Genomic DNA, 23,636 nt, shown 5'->3' with positions numbered 1-23,636 from the left:
GGGCTCGCTGATAAAAATATTATAAGAATAGCTTCAATAATACAGACTATTATTAGCACTTAAGACTTCCCCATCCCAAGATCTCACCCATGTCTCTTGCCTTACAGAAATACCAAACATTGCAGAATTACAAAAGTTAAATTCCCTCTCAAAAATCCATGTGCTCTGCCACATAGCTCGGTAAATAAATTTACATCATAGCAGACCACACCAAGTGGTCTCGTACATTGTGAGTCTGATCAACAAGCTGTTTATATGCAAATCATAAAATATTATTTACCTAAGACTACCCTGCCTACAGGGTGACATGGCTGCTGTGTGATTTCACTGCAGTAGATGGAGCGTTGTCACTTCTATAGGAACAGGAAAAATAATAGCTGCACTGGCAGGGCCAACAGGTGATAAAACTGCTACAGGGGACTCAGAAATACCAAACATTGCAGTGTGATGTTAGTGACAGAGCACATCATAGATGGCAGTGTTATCTTCCCTAGAGTTCCACCTGAAGGCATTGGGAGCAAGCTTGAGGACAGCAGGCGAACACTGCCTGGGAGTCTCCATGGAGGAAGCAGCCATGTGGTCTGGGGAGTTCAGTCAGAGGACTGAAGAGCATGCCTGATGGGACTGGGAGCAGTCTGGGATGGATGGAAGGTCAGTCAGGAGGATTGTGGAGTGGGCAGGAGAAAGGGGCAGCTGCAGCCAGGAGGGCTGGCAGGGCCTGAAGAGGTGGTACTGGGCTACCGGGCAGACGGCAGGTGGGGGGGCACAGTGGTGGCGTTTGATGGCACAGTGGCGGCATTTGATGGCACAGTGGCGACAATTGATGGACACAGTGGCAACAATTGAGGGGCACAGTGGCTGTGTTTGATGGCACAGTGGCGACAATTGATGGGCACAGTGGCTGTGTTTGATGGCACAGTGACGACAATTGATGGGCACAGTGGCTGCACAGTGGCGATTTTTGCTGGCACAGTGGCGACAATTGATGGGCACAGTGGCTGTGTTTGATGGCACAGTGGCGACAATTGATGGGCACAGTGGCTGTGTTTGATGGCACAGTGACGACAATTGATGGGCACAGTGGCTGCACAGTGGCGACGTTTGCTGGCACAGTGTCGACAATTGATGGGCACAGTGGCTGCGTTTGGCACAGTGGCAACAATTAATGGGCACAGTGGCTGCGTTTGATGGCACAGTGGTGGCGTTTGCTGGCACAGTGGTGACAATTGATGGGCACAGTGGCTGTGTTTGATGGCACAGTGGCGGCATTTGCTGGCACAGTGGCGACAATTGATGGGCACAGTGGCTGCATTTGATGGCACAGTGGCAGCGTTTGCTGGCACAATGGTGACAATTGATGGGCACAGTGGCTGCATTTGATGGCACAGTGGCGGCGTTGCTGGCACAGTGGCGAAAATTGATGGGCACAGTAGCTGTCTTTGATGGCACAGTGGTGGCGTTTTAATGGAGGGGTTTTTTCAGGTTTTTTCAGTTTGTTTGCGCCCCCACCACTGATTTATATATAAACGTCCTGGATGGTTCCTCAAAAGTGGTTATTCCTTGCCAGTGCTAGATATACAAAGTGTATAGCACCCAAACATGTATCTAGCACTGGCACGGAATAACCACTTTTGAGGAACCAACTGGGACGTTTATATATAAATAATATGTATTGTTCCATAATAAAAAAAATGTTGTCATGTCAGCATTTACTGTTAAAAAATCTCTTGATTGCCCTGGTGACACACAGTGCAAAATGCCTTTATAATAACTGTGTCTGACTTACCTAAAGTCACAGGTGTTCTTTCAGATTCAGCAAGTGATGTTTCGTCTCCGCCCTCTTGGTACACTCGTCTGCAGCAAGGGGACTTCGGTGGGTGTAAAAAGATGTCCGCTTGCCGACTTCTAAGTGTAGCATTACTGCTGACGAGAGTACCAAGATGGCGGCGTGCGGTCTCTCATCTCCAGGAAGTGACATCTCGCTGGCCGAGACGGACAGACTCCGGCAGAAACTTCGGGTCCATGTCCGCCAGCATTCGCGACCCCTTGGCGAATCGGCAATCGACCCCCCAGGGGGTAGCGACCCCCAGGTTTGCCCTAGGCGAAACCTAATTTTTCCGCCCCCCTTGGCTCCACCCCTGATTCCACCCCCTTTGTCGTGTCCATGTATACTCTGCCTTTTTAATGAAGCACTCATCAAATGCAGCCCCACCAGCGCCCATCAAATACAGCCTCACAAGCACCAATCAAATGCAGCCTCACCAGTGCCCATCAATGCAGCCTCACCAGTGCCCATCAGTGCAGCCTCACCAGCGCCTATCAAATGCAGCCTACCAGCGCCCATCAATGCAGCCTACCAGTGCCCATCAATAAACGTTTGCATGCTTCCATTCATTCAGGACACAGACACAGTCCTCCGCCGCCGCTGTGCCTCTGACACTATGTGCGAACAGAGCGGCGGCTGCCTGCTGATGCTGAGACTTAGTTGCTTGCTGCAGAGAGAAGAGAGTAATAACACCAGTGGTTGGGCACCCTAGGCAGCTGCCTAGTTTGCCTATTGGTAGCACTGGCCATGGTTCCTCCCACCATCCACTATGTCTCTAGTTTCCTGTAGTATCGTGGAAACTGGCAAGAGAAACCATAGTGACACCTGGGGACCAGATATCTGACACACCTCAAAAGTGTAGGATAGCAAGAGCCCCCATGACTCTTTAAGAGAACGAAGATTTAACGCAGCTGGAAAGGTAATTATTAAACTTCTTCTTTCCCAGGGTGTTGCTAATAGGCCTCATTCCCACGAGGCGGATCCGCTCAGCTCTGTCCGCCAGCTCAACAGGAGATCTCTCTGTTGATCTCCGCTGAGCCGGTGGATGACAGGTCCGTCTCTGCTAACTGAGCGGGGAGAGGCCTGTCAGATCCCTCCTATGGAGGGATCAGATGAAAACGGACAACGTGTCCGTTTTCATCAGATCTCATCCGATCCCCCAGGACAGATGCGAACGTAGGGCCATACATCTGATTTTGCGGATCGGATGTCAGCGGACATGGTAACTGCTGACGTCCATCGCTCCATAGACCTGCATGGAAAATCCGTTCAGGTCCGCCTAAAAAACTGACAGGCGGACCTGAACGGTCCATTCGTGTGAAAGGGGCCCAACAGTGGAACTCGAGAGCAGAGTTTTTTTTCCCTTTTTACTGCCCCTACTAACTTTTTTTTTTTAGCCCTATACAGCTAACCCTAGAGCTAAAAATAAATCACAGGGAGAAGGTGCACCAATGCTTGGCTGTGTTTTCAGATTTTCAGCATTGGTGGGATCCTCCAGACATTTGCTTCAATGAGAGCAGAAAGATAGTTGTGGTTTCCCAATATGATTTACTCTTGGGTAGACATGTTATATTTTACTAGCTGCCTAAGGCTTGGATGTTCTTTTGTGCTCTTAGGACCACTTGTTATTTCTACACCGTTTTACAGCAGTCTTCCTGCCAGTCTCGTGATATAACCAGATCTTCTTCTTTCCTGGTGGTTGTGGTGGGGACAAATGTTCTGTTGCACTCTGGGGATCACTTATTGTTTCTATACCTTTTTACAGCAGTCTTCTTACCAGTCCAGTATTGTACCATGATCTCCTTTTTTCTTGGTGGTGGGGCCAGAATGTACTGTTATACTCCGGGGATCACTTACTGTTCCTATATAATTTTACAGCAATTTTCTTCCCGGTCCGGTGACATAACAGGATCTTCTTTTTCTTTCTTGGTGGTGGTGGGGCTAGAATGTTCTTTTGTCCTCTGGGGATCTCTTATTTTTTCTATACCTTTTTAAAGCAATCTTCTTGCTGGTCTGGTGATGTAACAGGATCTTCTTTTTTCTTAGTGGTGTTGATGGTGGGGCCAGAATGTTCTGTTGCACTCTGGGGATCAGTTATTGTTTCTATACTTTTTTACAGCGGTCTTCTTGCCGGTCTGGACCTGGTGACCTAACAGGATCTTCTTTCTTGGTGGTGGTGGTGGGGCCAGAATATTCTGTTGTGCTCTGAGATCACCTATTGTTTCTATACCTTTTTACGGCAACCTTCTTGCCATTCTGATGACATAACAGGATCTTCTTTTTTCTTGGTGGTGGTGATGGAGCCAGAATGTTCTAATGTGCTCTGGGGATCACTTATTGTTTCTATACCTTTTTACTGCAATCTTCTTGCAGTTCCAATGATGTAACAGGATTTTCTTCTTTCTTGGTGGTGGTGGGGCCAGAATTTTCTGTTGTTCTCTGAGAATCACTAATTGTTTCTATTCTTTTTTCAGCAATCTTCTTGCCATTCTGGTGACATAACAGGATCTTCTTCTTCTTTCTTGGTAGTAGTGGTAGGGCCAGAATTTTCTGTTGCGCTCTGGAGATTACTTATTGTTTCAGGCCTTCCTCTTTGACTAAGTAGTGCTCACATAATGACATGTGAGCATTGATGAATACTTTGAGCCCAAACTGTGTGATGATGTTCCACCATGGGTGTGTGACAGGCCAGCCTCACATAAAATAGACAGAAGGACGTGATTGTCCCTCTTTCAAAAAGGGAGCAACGATGCTGGACCAAGGAGGAAGTGGGAGATAGTGTTGGGGCATGGTGAGGGTAAGTAGATTTTTTTGTCTTATTAAATTCCCTTACGCAGAGCAGTTTTATCCCTATTGTGGGATCACCAGCATGGTATTTATAAATTGAAATCATATCCCCTCTCAAGTGTCTCTTCTCCAGAGAGAATAAGTTCAGTGCTTGTAACATTTCCTCATAACTAATGTCCTCCAGTCCCTTTATAAGCTTTGTTGCCTTTCTCTGGACTCTCTCCAGTTCCAGCACATCCTTCCTGAGGACTGGTGCCAGGAAACTGGACGGCATACTCCAGGTGCAGCCAGACCAGAGTCTTGTAGAGTGGGAGAATTATGGTTTTATCTCTGGAGTTGATCCCCTTTTTAATGCATGCCAATATTCTGTTTGCTTTGCTTGCAGCAGCTTGGCATTGTATGCCATTGCTGAGCCTATCATCTACTAGGACCCCCAGGTCCTTTTCCATCCTCATCAGTTCCTCGTCATCAGTGCCCACCACTGCACTCTATCAGTGCCCATCAATGCAGCCTCATCAGCACACATCAGTGAAGGAGAAAAATTACCTGTTTGCAAATTTTTATAACAAACTATGAAAAAAAAATTCCAAATGTTTTTGTCTTTTTTTTTGTTTATTTAGCAAAAAAATAAAAAACTCACTGGTGATGAAATAAATACCACCAAAAGAAAGCTCTATTTTGGTGCAAAAAAATGATAAAAATGTCATATGGTACGGTGACTGCGCAAATGTCATATAAAGTGTGACAGCCCTGAAGGCTGAAAATTGGCCTGGTCAGGAAGGGGGTAAAAGTGCCTGGTAGGCAAGTGGTTAAATGTGAATTGTTTGTTCTGGTATCGTACGAAAAAAAAAAAATTGTGTTTGTCCCATTGGATAATTTCGCATGAACTGTCATGATCGGCTCTCGAAAGCTGTGTACTAACGATCAGATTATCTCACGATTGCTCTGAAAGTGGTATTTTTTTTTGGTCTGTTTTTCTGATCGTGTGTATTAAGCTGAATACACATTTTACAATATTTGTTGTTCAATTCCTTTAGATTTGCCTTCAACTATGTTGTTCAAGGGCCTCCCTGATTGCATACAATTTAAAAGTGTTTAGGATTGACCTCATATTATATGGTTTAAAGGGAAATTATACAAGAACATCTGGACCACATTTGTATAGTGTTGCTTTAGTCATTAGTTCTACTTTTATTTATTCAGCATGAAGACAGCATGAAGACAGGGCATCTTTAGTAAATCAGCTCCATATCCTCTATGCATTATGGGAAATACTTGGGTTCCTTCTACTAGAACTATCCCTTGATTTTCCTGTGTGTGGCTATTTTCATATTCCATCATTACACTGAAAAACCAGCTCATCCAGCTCCCCCACTCACAGACCTCTCACCCCTCTCTGCCATCACACTGACACCACTCAGCGGACACACCCAAAACACTCCAACTACTTGTGATTGGTGGGTCGGAGTGAGTGGGCGGGGCGGTGCTGCCAGAGATACGATGTGTTTGGTTTCCTGGGTGTGTAGCTGTGTACACATGTACCGGCTCTCCCGGGCTCCGGACATTCCCTGTCTGTGGGATGCTGCATGGGTGACTGATGGCGGCTAATACTTCCCCCCGACCCACGGGGTCCACTCTACTACTGCCTGTCAGCGATCTGCTCCACATGCCCCTGGAACAGGTGAGTGCCCGGATGATGGATACACTGCTTCTCCACTCTGTACACAGCGTACATCTCTACGGTATACACAGTATACCCCATACACAGCACACACCTGTACAGTATACACATTATACTGCCTACACCTGTACAGTATACACCATACACAGCATACACCTGTACAGTATACACCATACACAGCATACACCTGTACAGTATACACAGTATACAGCATACACATGTACAGTATACACCATACACAGCACACACCTGTACAGTATACACAGTATACAGCATACACATGTACATTATACACAGTATACAGCATACACCTGTACAGTATACACCATACACAGCATACACCTGTACAGCATACACCTGTACAGTATACACCATACACAGCATACACCTGTACAGTATACACAGTATACAGCATACACATGTACAGTATACAGCATACACATGTACAGTATACACCATACACAGCACACACCTGTACAGTATACACATTATACTGCCTACACCTGTACAGTATATACCATACACAGCATACACCTGTACAGTATACACAGTATACAGCATAAACCTGTACAGTATACACCATACACAGCATGCACCTGTACAGTATACACCATACACAGCATACACCTGTACAGTATACACCATACACAGCATGCACCTGTACAGTATACACATTATACTGCCTACATCTGTACAGTATACACCATACACAGCATACACCTGTTCAGTATACACAGTATACAGCATAAACCTGTACTGCATACACCATACACAGCATACACCTGTACAGTATACACATTATACTGCCTACATCTGTACATTATACACCATACACAGCACACACCTGTACAGTATACACATTACACTGCCTACATCTGTACATTATACACCATACACAGCATACACCTGTACAGTATACACAGTATACAGCATAAACCTGTACTGCATACACCATACACAGCATACACCTGTACAGTATACACCATACACAGCATACACCTGTACTGTATACACCATACACAGCATACACCTGTACAGTATACACAGTATACAGCGGACACCTGTACAGTATACACCATACACAGCATACACCTGTACAGTATACAGCATACACATGTACAGTATACACCATACACAGCACACACCTGTACAGTATACACATTATACTGCCTACACCTGTACAGTATACACCATACACAGCATACACCTGTACAGTATACACAGCATACACCTGTACAGTATACACCATACACAGCATACACCTGTACAGTATACACAGCATACACCTGTACAGTATACACCATACACAGCATACACCTGTACAGTATACAGCATACACCTGTACTGTATACACCATACACAGCATACACCTGTACAGTATACACCATACACAGCATACACCTGTACTATATACACCATACACAGCATACACCTGTACAGTATACACAGTATACAGCATACACCTGTACTGTATACACCATACACAGCATACACCTGTACAGTATACACAGTATACAGCATACACCTGTACAGTATACACCATACACAGCATACACCTGTACAGTATACACCATACACAGCATACACCTGTACTGTATACACTATACACAGCATACACCTGTACAGTATACACAGTATACAGTATACACCTGTACAGTATACACCTGTACAGTATACACCATACACAGCATACACCTGTAAAGTATACACAGTATACAGCATACACCTGTACAGTATACACCATACCCAGCATACACCTGTACAGTATACATAGTATACAGCATACACCGTATACACAGTATACACCATACACAGCATACACCTGTACAGTATACACAATATACAGCATACACCTGTACTGTATACACCATACACAGCATACACCTGTACAGTATACACCATACACAGCATCCACCTGTAAAATATACCCCATACACAGCATACATCTGTACAGTATACACCATACCCAGCATACACCTGTACAGCATACACAGTATACAGCATACACCTGTATAGTATATACACCATACTCAGCATACACCTGTATAGTATATACACCATACTCAGCATACACCTGTACAGTATACACAGTATACAGCATACACCTGTACAGTATACACAGTATACACCTGTACAGTATACACCATACCCAGCATACACACGTACAATATACACCATACACAGCATACACACATACAGTATACACAGTATACCCCATACACATGTACAGTATAACCATAACCAGTATACACATGTACAGTATACACAGTATACACCATACACAGCATACACCTGTACAGTATACACAGCATACACCTGTACAGTATACACCATACACAGCATACACCTGTACAGTATACACCATACACATGTACAGTATACAAAGCATACACCTGTACAGTATACACCATACACATGTACAGTATACACCATACACCTGTACAGTATACACACCATACACATGTACAGTATACACACCATACACATGTACAGTATACACCATACACCTGTACCGTATACACTCTTCTACTGTGCATGGGATCAGTGTCTGCTTATTGTAATTCTCCATGTGTCTGCTCTGCTTTACATTTATTGTGCTTTACGTTGCGTTTTTGCCAAACGCAGCAACTAGCTGCGCCCAATCCTGGCAATTTGATAAAAGTAGCAGGGGATTGATCACCGTACTAAGTTTGATTGAAGTAATCTGATCAATTTTAGCTTGAATGTTTTATTTATTACAGATACTTATATAGCGGCGTCAATTTTACGCAGCGCTTTACATATACACTTACCAGCCACTTTATTAGGTACATCTTGGTAGTACTGGGTTGGACCCCCTTTTGCCTTCAGAATTGCCTTCATTCTTCATGGCATAGATTCAACAAGGTGTTAAAAACATTCCTCAGACTTTGGTCCATATTGACATGATAGCATCACGCAGTTGCTGCAGATTTGTCAGCTTCACTTCCATGATGTGAATCTCCCATTCCACCACATCCCAAAGGTGTTTTATTCTATTGAGATCTGGTGACTGTGGAGGCCATTGGAGTACAGTGACCTCATTGTCCTGTTCAAGAAACCAGTGGTGAGTTGATTTGAGCTTTGTGACATGGTGCATTATCCTGCTGGAAGTAGCCATCAGAAGATACATGGTAGTCATAAAGGAATGAACATGGTCAGCAACAATACTCAGGTAGGCCGTGGCATTTAAACAATGCTCAATTGGTACTAAGGGGCCCAAAGCGTGCTGAGAAAATATCCCCCACACCATTACACCACCAGCCTGAACCATTGCTACAAGGCTGGATGGATCCATGCTTTTATGTTGTTTACGCCAGTGGTTCTCAACCTCAGTCCTCAAGTTCCCCCAACGGGCCATGTTTTGGGAACTTCCCTTAGATAAAATAGCTCTTATCAATACTAATATCATACTTATCAGCTGTGCCAAGTAAAGGAAAACCTAAAAACATTACCAGTTGGGAGTACTTGAGGACTGAGGCTGAGAACCACTGCTTTATGCCAAATTCTGACCCTACCATCTGAATGTCGCAGCTGAAATCGAGACTTGTCAGACCAGGCAACGTTTTTCTAATCGTCCAAATTTGGTGAGCCTGTGCAAATTGTAGCCTCAGTTTCCTGTTCTTAGCTGACAGGAGTGGCACCCGGTGTGGCCTTCTGCTGCTGTAGCCCATCTGCTTCAAGGTTCAATGTGTTGTGTGTGTAGAGATGGTATTCTGCATACCTTGGTTGTAACGAGTGGTTATTTGAGTTACTGTTGCCTTTGTATCATCTGGAACCAGTCTGCCCATTCTCCTCTGACCACAACAAGGCATTTTCGTCCACACCACCGCCACCCACTGGATATTTTCTCTTTTTTTGGACCATTCTATGTAAACCCTAGAGATAGTTGTGTGTGAAAATCCCAGAGGATAACGTTCAGTTTGGCTGACCCCATGGTCATTCACAATTTAAGTGTCCTCAGGCTTTGGGGAGATTGAGATAATCTTTTTAGTAATGTTGCAGATCCTCATTGTTAAAAGATGTTCATAGACATAGGAGAGTGTAGATGATCCAACTGCTGTCCGGTGAGATCTGAGTATTTCACAAACAGGAACATTCTCATTGGCTGCAGTTCCTGTTCATGTCAATGGAAAGGGGAAGAAGTGAGGGGCACAAACAGGCACTGTTGGCACTTATTATCACAAAGAGGAGGATTATTGATCTGGACAGGTTTTCCAGATAGTGCTTAGGTAGCAGGTTCAGGGGCCTCCAATGTATGTGAGATTGTTTCCTGATCCAATCAAAAAAAGTTTACTCATACCTATGGATAGCTTAAAGTAATATTAAATTATAACTACAGGCAAAACTGTATTTTCAGTTTTGTATGGAATGGAGATGGATTAGAATGCCTGTCAGTTTTTATTGCTGTTTTCCTCCCCGTTAAGACTACTTTCATACTGCAGCGCCCGGCCATTAGCGTTAAGCACTGCTCGTTTTTGCAGCGCTTTTCGCCTGCTAGCGGGGTGCTTTTAACCCCAACGAAAGGGTGTTGTGGCACTTCCGAAGCGCTTTTCAGCACTTTAGAAGGGCTACCCATTCCAGAACCGCCCCAAAGATGCTGCTTGCGGGACTTTTCCTAAACGCGCACCGCCCCATTGTGAAAAGTCACACTGAGATGAATGGGAGGCGGGTTTTAGGTGTTATTTAGAGGCTATTTCTAGTGCTAAAACACCTGAAAACCGCCTCAGTGTGAAAGGTGTCTAAGGGAGGATCACCCTCTCTATTTGTCCTCCTAAACATTATCTTTGAAAGTGAAAGTAAAATGAAATCCCAAATTTTTGGTTGTCCCCAGAAAAGTAATCGAGAGGAAATCTTTCAATCGGGATACTAGTTCTTGGTGACCTGGGGATCTCTTTTAATTTCTGGCATAGGAGAAAAGGCTGCTGGAGGTACATATACATCCGCTGAATCTTTCAATCCAGCTGTTTTTGGCTGAATTATAAGGCAAAGTAATGTCAGCCCAGTAACCTTTGGTTCACCTAATATCGGCTAGAACTGCTGAAACACAAAAGCAAACATTTATTATTGCAGCTTACCAAGTCTTATGCCGCGTACACACGAGCGGTTTTGCTGTCGGAATAAACTCTGAAGGTTTCTCCGTCGGAATTCCGCTCAAGCTGTCTTGCATACACACGGTCACACCAAAGTCCGACCGTCAAGAACGCGGTGACATACAACGCGTACGACGGCACTAGAAAGACCTAACGCTTCCGTCTCGTACTTGCTTCAGAGCTAGCACTGTTTTTGGTACGCCAGAACAGCATACAGACGAGCGGGTTTCCCGATAGTAATTATTTCCGTCTGAAAAATTTAGAACATGTTCTCTAAGTCCGTCTGAATTTTCAATGGAAAAAGTCCGATGGGGCATACACACAGTCGAAATATACAATGAAAAGCTCCCATTGGACTTTTTCTGACGGACATTCCGCTCGCGTGTACACGGCATTAGATGTGATGGCTGAAATTGTTTTCTTTTTTTAGGCTTTCTTTCTTGCAGATGTATCAGTTACAGGGATGAAACAAACCATTTGCCACTGCTTATAATGGTCAGTTTTATTGATGTAAAACCTTCAGCCTAAGTTCACACTATGAATTGCACAGGAACCGCACCACATTCCTGTACAATTCACACACAATTCAGTGCAGTGAGATTTGAGCCATTCACTTTGAATGGCTCAAATCGCACCGCATCCGCACCAAACATGTGCATGCAGCAATTTTGGGAACGCTCTGCAACAGATCGCATGGTTGGTTTATACCATATGATCCGGTGCAGGCAAAGTGGCTTTCCCTGGCTTTCCCTGGTGGTACTCGCTGAAGAGGAGGAGTCTGGAATCGCTGGTGGGGGACCCCAGAAAAGAAGGATCGGGCTGCTCTTTGTAAAACCATTGCACAGGGAAGGTAAGTATAACTTGTTTGTTATTTTAGTTTAAAAAAACCTGAAAGTTTACTATCACTTTAACCCTTATCTACATATTCTGCTCCAAGTTATAGCCACAAACTGCCCATAGCCAGTAGCATACTTAACTGCAGCCTTTAAGTTTTTCATCAGGCATCTAATGCCCAAGGCAAGCTTAGGCAAGCACTCCACCCAAAAGGTAACATTAGTTATTGGGCAGAGTTTACAAAGCTATTACTATTTAAATCACAGTAGATGATTAGGTGTCCTTTTAATAAGGTGCAATTTAGAACGCCTTTACACATAGCGGCTGTTTACCATGTACTAAGCTCTCAAAAGAGAAAATGTTTAACATTACAGCTTCTCTGACTGAGACGAGGCGCGAATAGAATATGTGGTGCATGCAAGCAATGGATAGTGTATATGAGATCACGGGCTCAAATGATACACAATGAAAAAAATAAAAATAAATGCAAGAAAGTGACAACATAAAAGACCTACAGGAGATGGAGCATACATTAATATTTATTTTACATACAAATACACTTGGGTACAAGTGTAACAAAAATATCTTCATATAAATAAAACACAATTATTCATGAATGGTCCCCCCTTCTGTAGGTCTTTATTTAACTTTTATTTCTCTTATAATTACTGCATTCTTGTATAAGGGACAAGAATATACTGGCAGACCAGTGTGGGAATATAAGTGACATAAACCCCTGAGCAATAGGAAATGTATTTTTTAGGGTGGCCCTGTTTGTGTTTTTCTTTGTGTATATATAGATATTTTTGAAGACCGAGTACAAGTACCGATACTTTTTTGCAAGTACTCGCTGATACCGATTACCGATACTTTTTTAATGTCATGTGACAGAGCACAATACAGATTAGGTGGCACTGATATGCAGCACTAATAGGTGGCTGGCACTGATAGGCAGCACTTATGGGCATTAGGCACTGATAGGTGGCATTTAGGGGCACTGATAGGCAGGCACTGAAATTCCATGAGAGGAAAGGCTGCCTGCGACTTCCATCTTGGTACTGCTTGGTACCGAACTATATGGGCTGGGTGTAACAAGATGTCTGCTGCTGGCTTACTGCGGCCGAGTGCAGGGTGTACCAAGATGGGCGTCGGGATGTCCAAACGCTGACGTCGACACTGCCGTTGTTCCTCCCGCTGACTTCCGGTTGTGCCGGGTCGCCTAATCTGATGAAACGCCGCCTTTCCCAGGCATCGCAAGTAAATGCTCGGTACGGTACCTATACTGGTATCGGTGCAATCTCTCTCTCTCTCTCTCTCTCTCTCTCTCTCAACACCATCTGTGCCGCCTTTCAGTGCCCATCCGTGCCACCTATGTGTACCCATCAGTGCCACATATTAGTGCCCATCATCAGTGCCACCTCATTGGTGCCCATCAGTGCCACCTTATCAGTGCCTGTCAGTGCAGCCCCATCAGTGCCCAGCAGTGAAACTTACTTATTTACAAAGTTTTGTAACAGAAACAAAAAAAAAACAATTTTTTTTCAAAATTTTCGGTCCTTTTTTTTATTTGTGTAGCAGAAAATAAAAATCCCAGAGTTGATCAAATACCACCAAAAGAAAGCTCTATTTGTGGGAACAAAATGATAAAAATTTAGTTTGGGTACAGTGTTGTATGACCGCACAATTGTCATTCAAAGTGCGACAGCGCTAAAAGCTGAAAATTGGTCTGGACAGGAAGGTGTATAAGTGCCCAGTATTGAAGTGGCTAATTCAAGGGGTTGAACATAAAGATCAAGTACAAATTTTAGGAACGGAAACCATTTTTATACACAGTCCCCTCATTTTCAGGGGCTCAAATGTCATTTTAACAAATGAATATAATCATAAACAAAATGTTCATTTTTAAAATTTTGTTGAGAATCCTTTACTGGCAATGACTGCCTGAAGTCTGGGACCCATGGACATTACTAAAGACTGGGTTTCCTCCTTTCTGATGGGCTCTAACTGCAGCTGTCTTCAGTTGTTTTTTTGTGGGTTTGTGGGTCTTTCTACCTTTAGTTTTGTCTTCAGCAAGTGAAATGCATGCTCAGTTGGGTTGAGATCAGGTGATTGACTCGGCCATTTCAGAATATTCCACTTCTTTTCCTTCAAAAGCTCCTGGGTTGCTTTTGCAGTGTGTTTTGGATCATTGTCCATCTGTACTGTGAAGCGTGGTCCAATCAACTTTGCTGCAGTTGCCTGAATCTGGGCTGACAGTATATCTCTAAACACCGCAGAATTCTTCCGGCTGCTTCTGTCTTCTGTAACATCATCAATAAACACCAATGACCCAGTGCCACTGGAAGCCATTCATGCCCATGCCATCATACTGCCTCCACCATGTTTTACAGATGGCGTTGTGTGCTTTGGATCATGAGCTGTTCCAAGCCTCCTCCACACTTTTTTCTTCCCGTCATTCTGGTACAGATTAATCTTAGTTTTATCCATCCAAAGAATGTTTTTTCCTGAACCAGAATCTGGGTTTTTTGGCAAAGTCTAATTAGGGCTGGGGAAAAAATTGATCTGAATCTTGAATCGAGTTGAGAGGTCAAATCGATTCAAATTTTCAGAAAATCCTTTTTTTTTGGATTTTTTTTTTTCACCAGGACCGGCGCTGACACCGCGCCGGTCCTGAGGAGGTGCGGGCAGGAGTTTTTAGGCGAGGCCGCGGCTTCGGCCTAGTCCACGAGGTCAGACTCCGCGGACTAGGCCGAAGCCGCGGCCTCGCCTAAAAACTCCTGCCCGCAGCTCCTCAGGACCGGCGTGGTGTTCATCAAAAAAAAAAAAAAACTCGATTTGAATTGTGAAACGAGTTTTTTTTTTTTTTTAAATCGCAGATTTTTTTTTTTTTGGAGAAAATCGCCCAGCTCTAAGTCTAATCTGGCTTTTCTATTCTTCAGGCTTACAAATGGTTTGCACCTTGTGGTAAACCCTCTGTATTTGCTCTTGTTTAGTCTTCTCTTGATTGTAGACTTTGACAATGATTCTCCCACCTCCTGGAGAGTGCCCTTCACTTGTTTGGATGTTGTGAATGGGTTTTTTTTACCATAGAGAGGATCCTGCAATCATCCACCACTGTTGTCCTCCGTAGATGTCTAGGCTTTTTTATGTTGCTGAGCTCACCAGTGCATTCTTCTTTACTCAGAATGTACCAAACTGTTGATTTGTCCACTCCTAATGTTGCTGCTAATTTGCTTTATTTTTTAAGCCTTGCAATGGCCTGTTTCACTTGTATGGACAGCTCCTTTGAACGCATTATGTAGGTTTAGGCCGTGTACACACGAACGTACTTTTAGGCACAAAAGTCCGATGGCCTTTCCAGCAGACTTTCGTCAGACTTTTGACGGACTTCCGACGGACTTTTGAACAAACGGACTTGCCTACACACGATAACACCAAAGTCCGACGGATTCGTATGTGATGACGTACAACCGGACTAAAATAAGGAAGTTGATAGCCAGTAGCCAATAGCTGCCCTAGCGTGGGTTTTCGTCCATCGGACTAGCATACAGACAAGCGGATTTTTCTACCAGACTCGAGTCCGTCGGAAAGATTTGAAGCATGTTTCAAATATAAAGTCAGTCAGATTTTCGACTGGAAAAGTTCGATGAGGCCCACACACGATCGGATTGTCCGTCTCCAGTCCGGTCGAAAAGTCCGCTCGTGTGTACGCTGCATTACAGCAATCTTCTTTTCCAAGCATTAATGTTCAATCAGAAAAAATCCCCTAACACAATGTGATCAGTAGTGTTGAACCCCCCTTCTCTTTCCGCAGCATTAGTAATCATTGTTGTATGTTTATATCCCCCTTTACCCAGCATTTGTGGCCATTGGAGTTAAATAAATAAATACATTTAAAAAATCCTAATTTTCCCAGCATTTGTGATCAGTGGTGTTGAAATACACTTTCCTTCCTACCTTTTGCAGCATTGATGGTTAGTGTGAAAGAGCTTTGTTTAATGACACATTAGGTCAGTCTACCTGACAGTAGAGGTAAAAAAATCAGAGCTGGGTGCCTGAATGAATGTTCCAGTACCTGGTATTGGGACACTGAGCAGATCCCCGGGACTGGTGCAGTGGTGGGGCTCACAAGGCTTAGGATCGGAGAGGTTGGCCTGGGGTGATGGTGGGGAACCTGGAATGATGGGTTAGCAACTCTGTTTTGTCTGTATTATTAGGATGCCCCTGCCCTCCAACATTCCATAAATATCTTATACTTACCTTGCCAGGCTTTTGCTAGAAACACTGTGTCTGTTTTATAGGGTGCCAAAGAGCTGCTTCTGCTGCTGAACACTCAACCACCTGGTCCCTTGCTTCTTCTGCTAATATACAAAGTTCTAGTCATTCCTACAGAGAAGCCATCTGTCATGATGTCTGGACATATTGCAGTTGATTTAATAAATCTGTAGAGAAAATTGGTACAACTGTGCATGGTCGTCAGTCAGCTTTGAACTTGATCTTGGTTAATTAACCATCTGCCTACCATGCTATAGCTGAATGACGGCTACAGTGCAGACGGCTAGTTCTGGGAGGCCGTCCTATGATGGCCTCCCATGATTGCGCCCACTCCGGGCACGGGCGGCACGCTCTGTGATCACAGTGTCTGTTCCTGAGGACACTACTGATCACAGATTAAGGTAAAGAGCCAATCAGAGGCTCTTTGCTATGTGATCAGCTGTGTCCAATCAAAGCTGATCACGGATGTAAATAGAATCCGGTTATATGCAGTACTTTCCTCAAACTGAAAGCACGAGGAGATGAGAAGAGAGCCGATAACCGGCTTCTCTAAAAGGGACATGTACACTGATAATCAGGGCACTGATTATCAGTGCAATTCAAACAGTGCCCACCAGTGCTGCCAATATGTGCCCACCAGTGCTGCCCATAAGTGTCACATACCAGTGCCACCTATCGGTGCCGCCCATCAGTGCAGCCTCATCAGCGCACATCAGTGAAGGAGAAAAATTACCTGTTTCCAAAATTGTATAACAAACTATGAAAGTTATGTTTTTTTTGTTAGCAAAAAATAAAAAACCCAGTGGTGATTAAATACCACCACAAGAAAGCTCTATTTGTGTGAAAACAAAAATGATAAAAATTGTTGTTTGGGTACAGTGTTGCTTGACCGCGCAATTGTCATTCAAAGTGCGACAGTGCTGAAAGCTGAAAATTTGCCTGGGCAGGAAGGGGGTGAAAGTGCCCAGTAGGCAAGTGGTTAAGCTATGACAAAAAAAAAAACCTGGTTACCGATTGGTTTCTATGTAGAGCTGCTCCAGATTTTGCACTCTCTAGTCTTAGGCCTGGTTCACACCTAGGCAGGTTGCAGTTTGCATATTCCAGGTGCATTTTGCGTTTTTCAATACTTGTTTTGGATCCATTGAAGTCTATGGAACCAAAAACCAGAAAAAAAGTCTCTGGCCCTTTCCAGAAAATGCACAGATTTGAACGTGACCCATAGGAAACCATGTTAAATGGACTGTAGTGTGTTTCTGCAAAACTGAAAACACACAAAAAAAAATGCATAGGTGTGAATCAGGCCTTAGTAAATCAACCCCATTATGTCTGGATACAAGGAAGATGGCCTCTTCATAGCAATGAATGGGTTGAGTTTGAGGATTGTACAGAGGTTGTTGAACCAGATTGTAACTTGTTTGGCTACCATAGGAAGACCTAGGGTGATTAATCCTACTTGCATCCACATAGACATCAGATTTCGGGTACCTCCGTTTTGGGTGTATTTACTGCTTAACATTGACTTTCAAAATCTAAATCTAAAAGCCCAGAAGTACTAACATAATAAATCTTTTAGGCAGTATAATATTTTCTTTCCACTATTAATGTAGTGGCGCTGGGACTAAAGCAGGCTTGTAAGAAGCAGTCGGTTACCTCTGCACCTGGCCAGCACTGATCTAAATATCTTGGAATGTAGACTTCTGTATATAATCTGAAATGACTGTTTGGTTTAAGAAAAGACTACAGTGTATATCTAAATAAGCCTTATTAGTCATACACTGGGCTGCATTTGCACTCTTCCAAGCATTTTAGCACTCTTTCATTGCTGAATAACTGAGGAAACATTTCTGCTCTGATATTTTTTTCATTTGTATTAGGGTCGGTTCACACATGGGCAACACGACTTTAGCGCGACTTTGCACGGCGGCTTCGACGCGACCTCGACGCGACTTCGACGCAACTCCGACGCGACTTCGGCAAATTACGAGGCGACTTGAAGTCGCCTCCATGACAGGCGACTTCGCCTGTGGCCAATCAGCTCTCTGGGAGGGAGGGGGGGAGGGAGGGGTTTTCCCTGCAAAGTCGCTTGACTTTACAGAGAGATCCGACTTGGAGGCGACTTCCATTGATTTCTATGGTACAGGTCGCCTACCAAGTCGGATCAAAGTAATACAGGGAGTACGCTCTGAAGTCGGAGCGACTTCAGTAGTGTCTATTAAGACACTAGCGTTAACTCCCATCAAAACTATTTCTGGGGCGACTTGGGGCGACTTGAGGGCGTACAAGTCGGATCCCAAGTCGCCCCAGTGTGAACCGAGCCTTAGTGTAACTGTACTTTTATATATGAATTCTCAGCCGGTACTAAAGAACTAACGTTTTTGAGCAAACAGCTGAACATTCAGTTTGAATAAATGTATTTTACTGTAAACATGTTGAATGTATATTTCTCAATGTTTTATCCCTTTAAACTTTTGGCATTGGCTCCCACTGGCCCTCTAAAGCGGCGTACACACGGGCGGACTTTTCGACCGGACTGGTCCGACGGATCGAATCCGGCGGACGATCTGACCGTGTGTGAGCTGCATCGGACTTCCGATGGACCGTTTCAGTCGGAAATCCGGCGGACTTTAGATTTGAAACTGGCTTCAAATCTTCCCGCCGGAACTTCTGCCGGACTCAGTTCATATCGTAAAGCCCGTTCGTCTGTATGCTGGTCCGACGGACCAAATACGACACAAGGGCAGCTACAGCAGCTGCCCACGAGAATGTTTCCAGCCTGATCCTATCGTGCTGGTTCTCAGCGACAGGGTGCTACATTTTCCTATTGCAGCGAGCACAGGGGGAGGCGACAATGTCCCTTAGGTCTGGAAAAAACGGTGTGGGGTCCCCCCAAAGTCCATACCAGGCCCCTATCCAAGCACGCAGCCCGGCCGGTCAGGAAAGGGGGTGGGGACGAGCGCCCCCCCCCCTCCTGAACCGTACCAGGCCGCATGCCCTCAACATGGGGGGTGGGTGCTTTGAGGGAGGGGGCACCCTGCGGCCCCCCACCCCAAAGCACCATGTTGATGAGGACAAGGGCCTTCTCCCGACAACCCTGGCCATTGGTTGTCGGGGTCTGCGGGCGGGGGGCTTATCAGAATCCGAGAGCCCCCTTTAATAAGGGGGCCCCCAGATCCCGGCCCCTCCACCCTATGTGAATGAGTATGGGGTACATCATACCCCTACCCATTCACCTAAGGAAAAAAGCGTCAATAAAAAACACAGTACACAGGTTTTTAAAGTAATTTTATTAGACAGCTCTGGGGGTCTTCTTCCGACTTCGGGGGTCTTCTTCTGACTTTGGGGACATTCTTCTGACTTTGGGGGTCTTCTTCCGACTTCTCCGGCCTCTTCTCCCGGTGTTCAGCCTCTTCTCCAGGTGTCCGGTTCTTCTGCCGGGCTCCTCCGCTATCTTCTGCCGCTATTTTGCTAGCTGTGGCCCGGTCTTCTGCGTCGTCTTCTTCCCTCTTCTCTTCTTCCGATGTTGACACGACTCTCTCTCCCGATGTATTGCTGTGTGGACGGTGCGTAATGACTTGTATAGACATGGGGCGGGGTCACCGGGTGATGTCATCCAGTGACCCCGCCCCTTATGAAGTCACAGTCCCAGCATACCCCGGCTGAGAGCAGCTGAGCGAAAGACGTTGGGGGCTTGGCCTGGTTGGAACCCAGGCTGAGGTTGCCACATACTACATCACAGCGGGTCTGTTTTTATGTGCGACTTATGTGACATTTCTTTCACTATGCAATATTATTTTACATATTATTTACATATTTACACTAATATGGTTACAGCATATTCTAGTTGAGATTTGCCATAAAGGGTAGAGCTTTCAAGGGCTCATTCCACTTGCCAACTTACGAATTTAGGACTTTTCTGCCCACTTTTCTTTTAAAAGAAAGTTTACAACATCACATTGATACAACGGAAATATTTTTTTGTAAAACTGTCAGGTAATAAATTCACGTCCTGAGTACTAGGACTAGGACATATACTCATCCTCAACCTTAATCCAGCCATCTTCTGTGTGGCGCTACTCGAAATGACAGTCATTCTCCTGATGAAGATGCTTCAAAGTGGGCATGCACAGCATGGTCCATTTGATTCCTATTGGTAAGCTGTACTTGTAGTGACCAGTGGAGGCCGCCAAGTAATAAATGGGGTCATGGCACCCATGTGCAGTACAAAGCGGCCGTTTTCGAGACAAAGGCTGTGAGGTTTCAAGCAAGATTCCTGGTTAGGAGCTACAGGTAAGTATTTGTCCTAGTGGGCAGAATTCAGCGGATGGAGGGGATTTTTTAATACCGCGGTACAAAGAAACAGTTGTACGTTAACAAAGGGGGATTTAGTTTTCACCCTAATTACGTAGTAGGCTTTTTGACCTTTGCAGTCTTACAGTATTTCCTGTATTACTGTCAGAAATCATGAAATCAGACCGAGACAGAAGTACGGTTAAATCACACTTGCTTAATAATAAAAGTAAAAAGAACAAACTTAGTCAAAACATAGCCAAAGTTCAGTAACTGGAACGGATAGTCAGCCAAGCCAGAAGTCAGGGATCGATGTAGTGGAATAGCAAGCAGGATCTGGAGCCAGAAGGGATGTCAGCCAAGCAAGTCTTTAAACAGGAACGCAGGAGAAAGTCTCTGTGAAGTTGACCAAGGCGAAGGCAGAGATCCTTTGGGCTGGACGGCTTAAGCAGGCAGGACTGATGAGCAGGATATCATCAACAGCTGAATCTGTGGAGAGATAGGAGCTGGCAATTAGCCGACAGGTGAGCGGCCAGGTATGAGAAGGAAGGGCTGAGCCTAGCCCTGACAATTGCATTACAAGTACACAGAATACTACATATAGCCAGGAGTTGCTGTTTAACTAATAGAGTTGTAATTGAACTTTACATAGCTGTACCAATACGTTTTAATTATGCACAGGGTGTGGTAGTGATTGTAGAATGATATGCCCTGCTGCAATCCACATGTCCTAATATTGAAAAAAATTAAATCAAATTACAGTACTTGTAAACATGGGTATTATATTAGGGAATCTTTAAATTTGAAAGGTTTATCGCAGATCATTTTACTCACAGTAAATACACTATAGGCTCACTTTAATTGTCTCCTACCCCCTTTTTAAGCGCTCTTAACCAGTTCCAATGTGGGCCAGTTCTCACATTTCTGTCAGAAATTAGAATTTTTGGTAAAACATAAAAGATGTTACGCCGACTAAATAGATACCCAACATGTCACGCTTTAAAGTTGCATACGCCAGTGGAACGGAGCCAAACTACGGTACCTAAAGATCTCCATAGGTGACGCTTTAAAAGCCTTTACAGGTTAATAGTTTAGAGTTACAGAGGAGGTCTGGCTTAAGAATTCTTGGAAAAAATGTGGGTGCAGCGCTTTGTGCAAAATATAATCAGACTTCAGACTTTTTTCACCATTGCATTTGAGAATTTTTATGGTGTCAAGATATTTTTTACGCACTCATGAAGATTTTTACTTGATTCCCCAGTATATATTGTTGATTGTGTATTATAATCTTATGGTTTTGAGCACGTTATTAATTTATTAAATGATTACTTGTTATTTCATTCAAGCACGTTATTGGTTTTATGCATTTGATTTGTTTCCCATCTTATTTGGTTGTAGTTTCTACGTTTTGAAATTCTACTTTAGTTTTTTATTTTTTCAGATTTTTTCACCATTATCTGAATGTTACCTTTTCCTTTTTTAAAGTATTGGGATTATATTTTGCACAAAGCTTTGCACCCACATTTTTTCCACTTGTTTGAGTTTTATATTTAAGACTTTTTGGTGCTGGCAGCTTTTTATTTGTTTCATTTTTAGTTTTTCATATTCATTTCTAGAGCAGTGTTAACCTTTTGTTTTCTTTTTTACAATTAAGAATTGCTTTGAAGTCTGAACCGATACCGCACATGTGTGGTGTGATCACCATTTACATATGCGTGCGGGACCTTTCCTCCACCTGTAAACATGATCCAGCAACTGTATAGCTGCTTGGATCACTTTTACTATGTAGGGAATCACTTCCTGTAAAAAACAGTACTGGGATCATGGTTGTTGCTCCTCTCTATCCCACTCTTCCTCCACTATACAAATATCAATCTTTTTGTTACTTTTTGTTTTAAATATTACTAAATAAAAAACTTTTTTAATTTTAACTTTAGTTTTGGAAAGAGTGGAGATGGATTAATAGAACACATATTAGGTATTTATTGCTGTCTGTTCTCTAGTTAGGGGGACCCTGGGGGGTTGGAGAGGGAGCGGATAGAGTGGGTCCAGGGATTACTCTATCGGGTTACTGAGGGAAAGACAGCCTCCCATCCACCCAAGCGGCAGCTGGTTGTGCCACAGAAATATCGGCATGACCTGCTGCGCATTGGGCATGACATACCCTTAGCCGGACACCTGGGGATGTCCCGGACCCTCCACCAGTCGTTTTTTTGGCCAGGGATTACAGGGGATATCCGACAGTATTGCCGGACCTGTGACACATGCCAGCGGGTGGGTAAGCGTGGGGGCCCACTGAAAGCTCCCCTACACCCTTTACAAATCATTGATGAACCCTTTAGCCATGTTGCTGTAGACCTGGTTGGACCATTGCCCCGACCTAGTCCTTCTGGGAAGAGATATATCCTTACTGTGGTGGATTATGCCACCCGGTACCCGGAGGCCATTCCCCTGGCAAATATCCATGCAGAAACTGTGGCTGATGCTTTGCTCCGGATCTTTGCCAGGGTGGGTTTCCCTCGGGAAATCATCTCCGACCAGGGGACCCAGTTCACTGCTGACCTCACTCAGCAGTTATGGAGGCTCTGTGAGATAAAGCCCCTACAGAGCTCTCCCTATCACCCCCAGACCAACGGACTGTGTGAGAGGTTCAATGGAACACTGAAACAGCTGCTTAGGACATTTGCAACCTCTCACAGGGATTGGGAAAGATATCTGCCACACCTTCTCTTTGCTTATCGGGAGGTGCCGCAGGAATCTACCGGGTTCTCCCTGTTTGAGTTACTGTATGGGAGGCGGGTGAGGGGGTGCCTAGATCTAGTCAGAGCCCACTGGG

The 23,636-nt window shown here is 44.3% G+C and overlaps 1 protein-coding gene across 1 annotated transcript in view; it reads left to right on the top strand.

The window, feature by feature from the left end:
- Positions 1–6,082: 6,082 nt before the first annotated feature.
- Positions 6,083–23,636, top strand: part of MBOAT1 (membrane bound glycerophospholipid O-acyltransferase 1) — a 99,194-nt gene continuing 81,640 nt past the window's right edge. The window contains exon 1 of the mRNA XM_073631138.1: positions 6,083–6,293. Coding sequence (XP_073487239.1) covers positions 6,210–6,293 — 84 coding nt within the window. The 5' untranslated portion in view covers positions 6,083–6,209. The remainder of the gene's footprint in view (positions 6,294–23,636) is intronic.

This window comes from Aquarana catesbeiana, linkage group LG05 (assembly GCF_042186555.1).
Source record: "Aquarana catesbeiana isolate 2022-GZ linkage group LG05, ASM4218655v1, whole genome shotgun sequence".
NCBI classification, from domain to species: domain Eukaryota; kingdom Metazoa; phylum Chordata; class Amphibia; order Anura; family Ranidae; genus Aquarana; species Aquarana catesbeiana.
The sequence above is the reverse complement of the archived record's forward strand: the minus strand, read 5'-3'. Positions and strand labels throughout refer to the sequence as shown.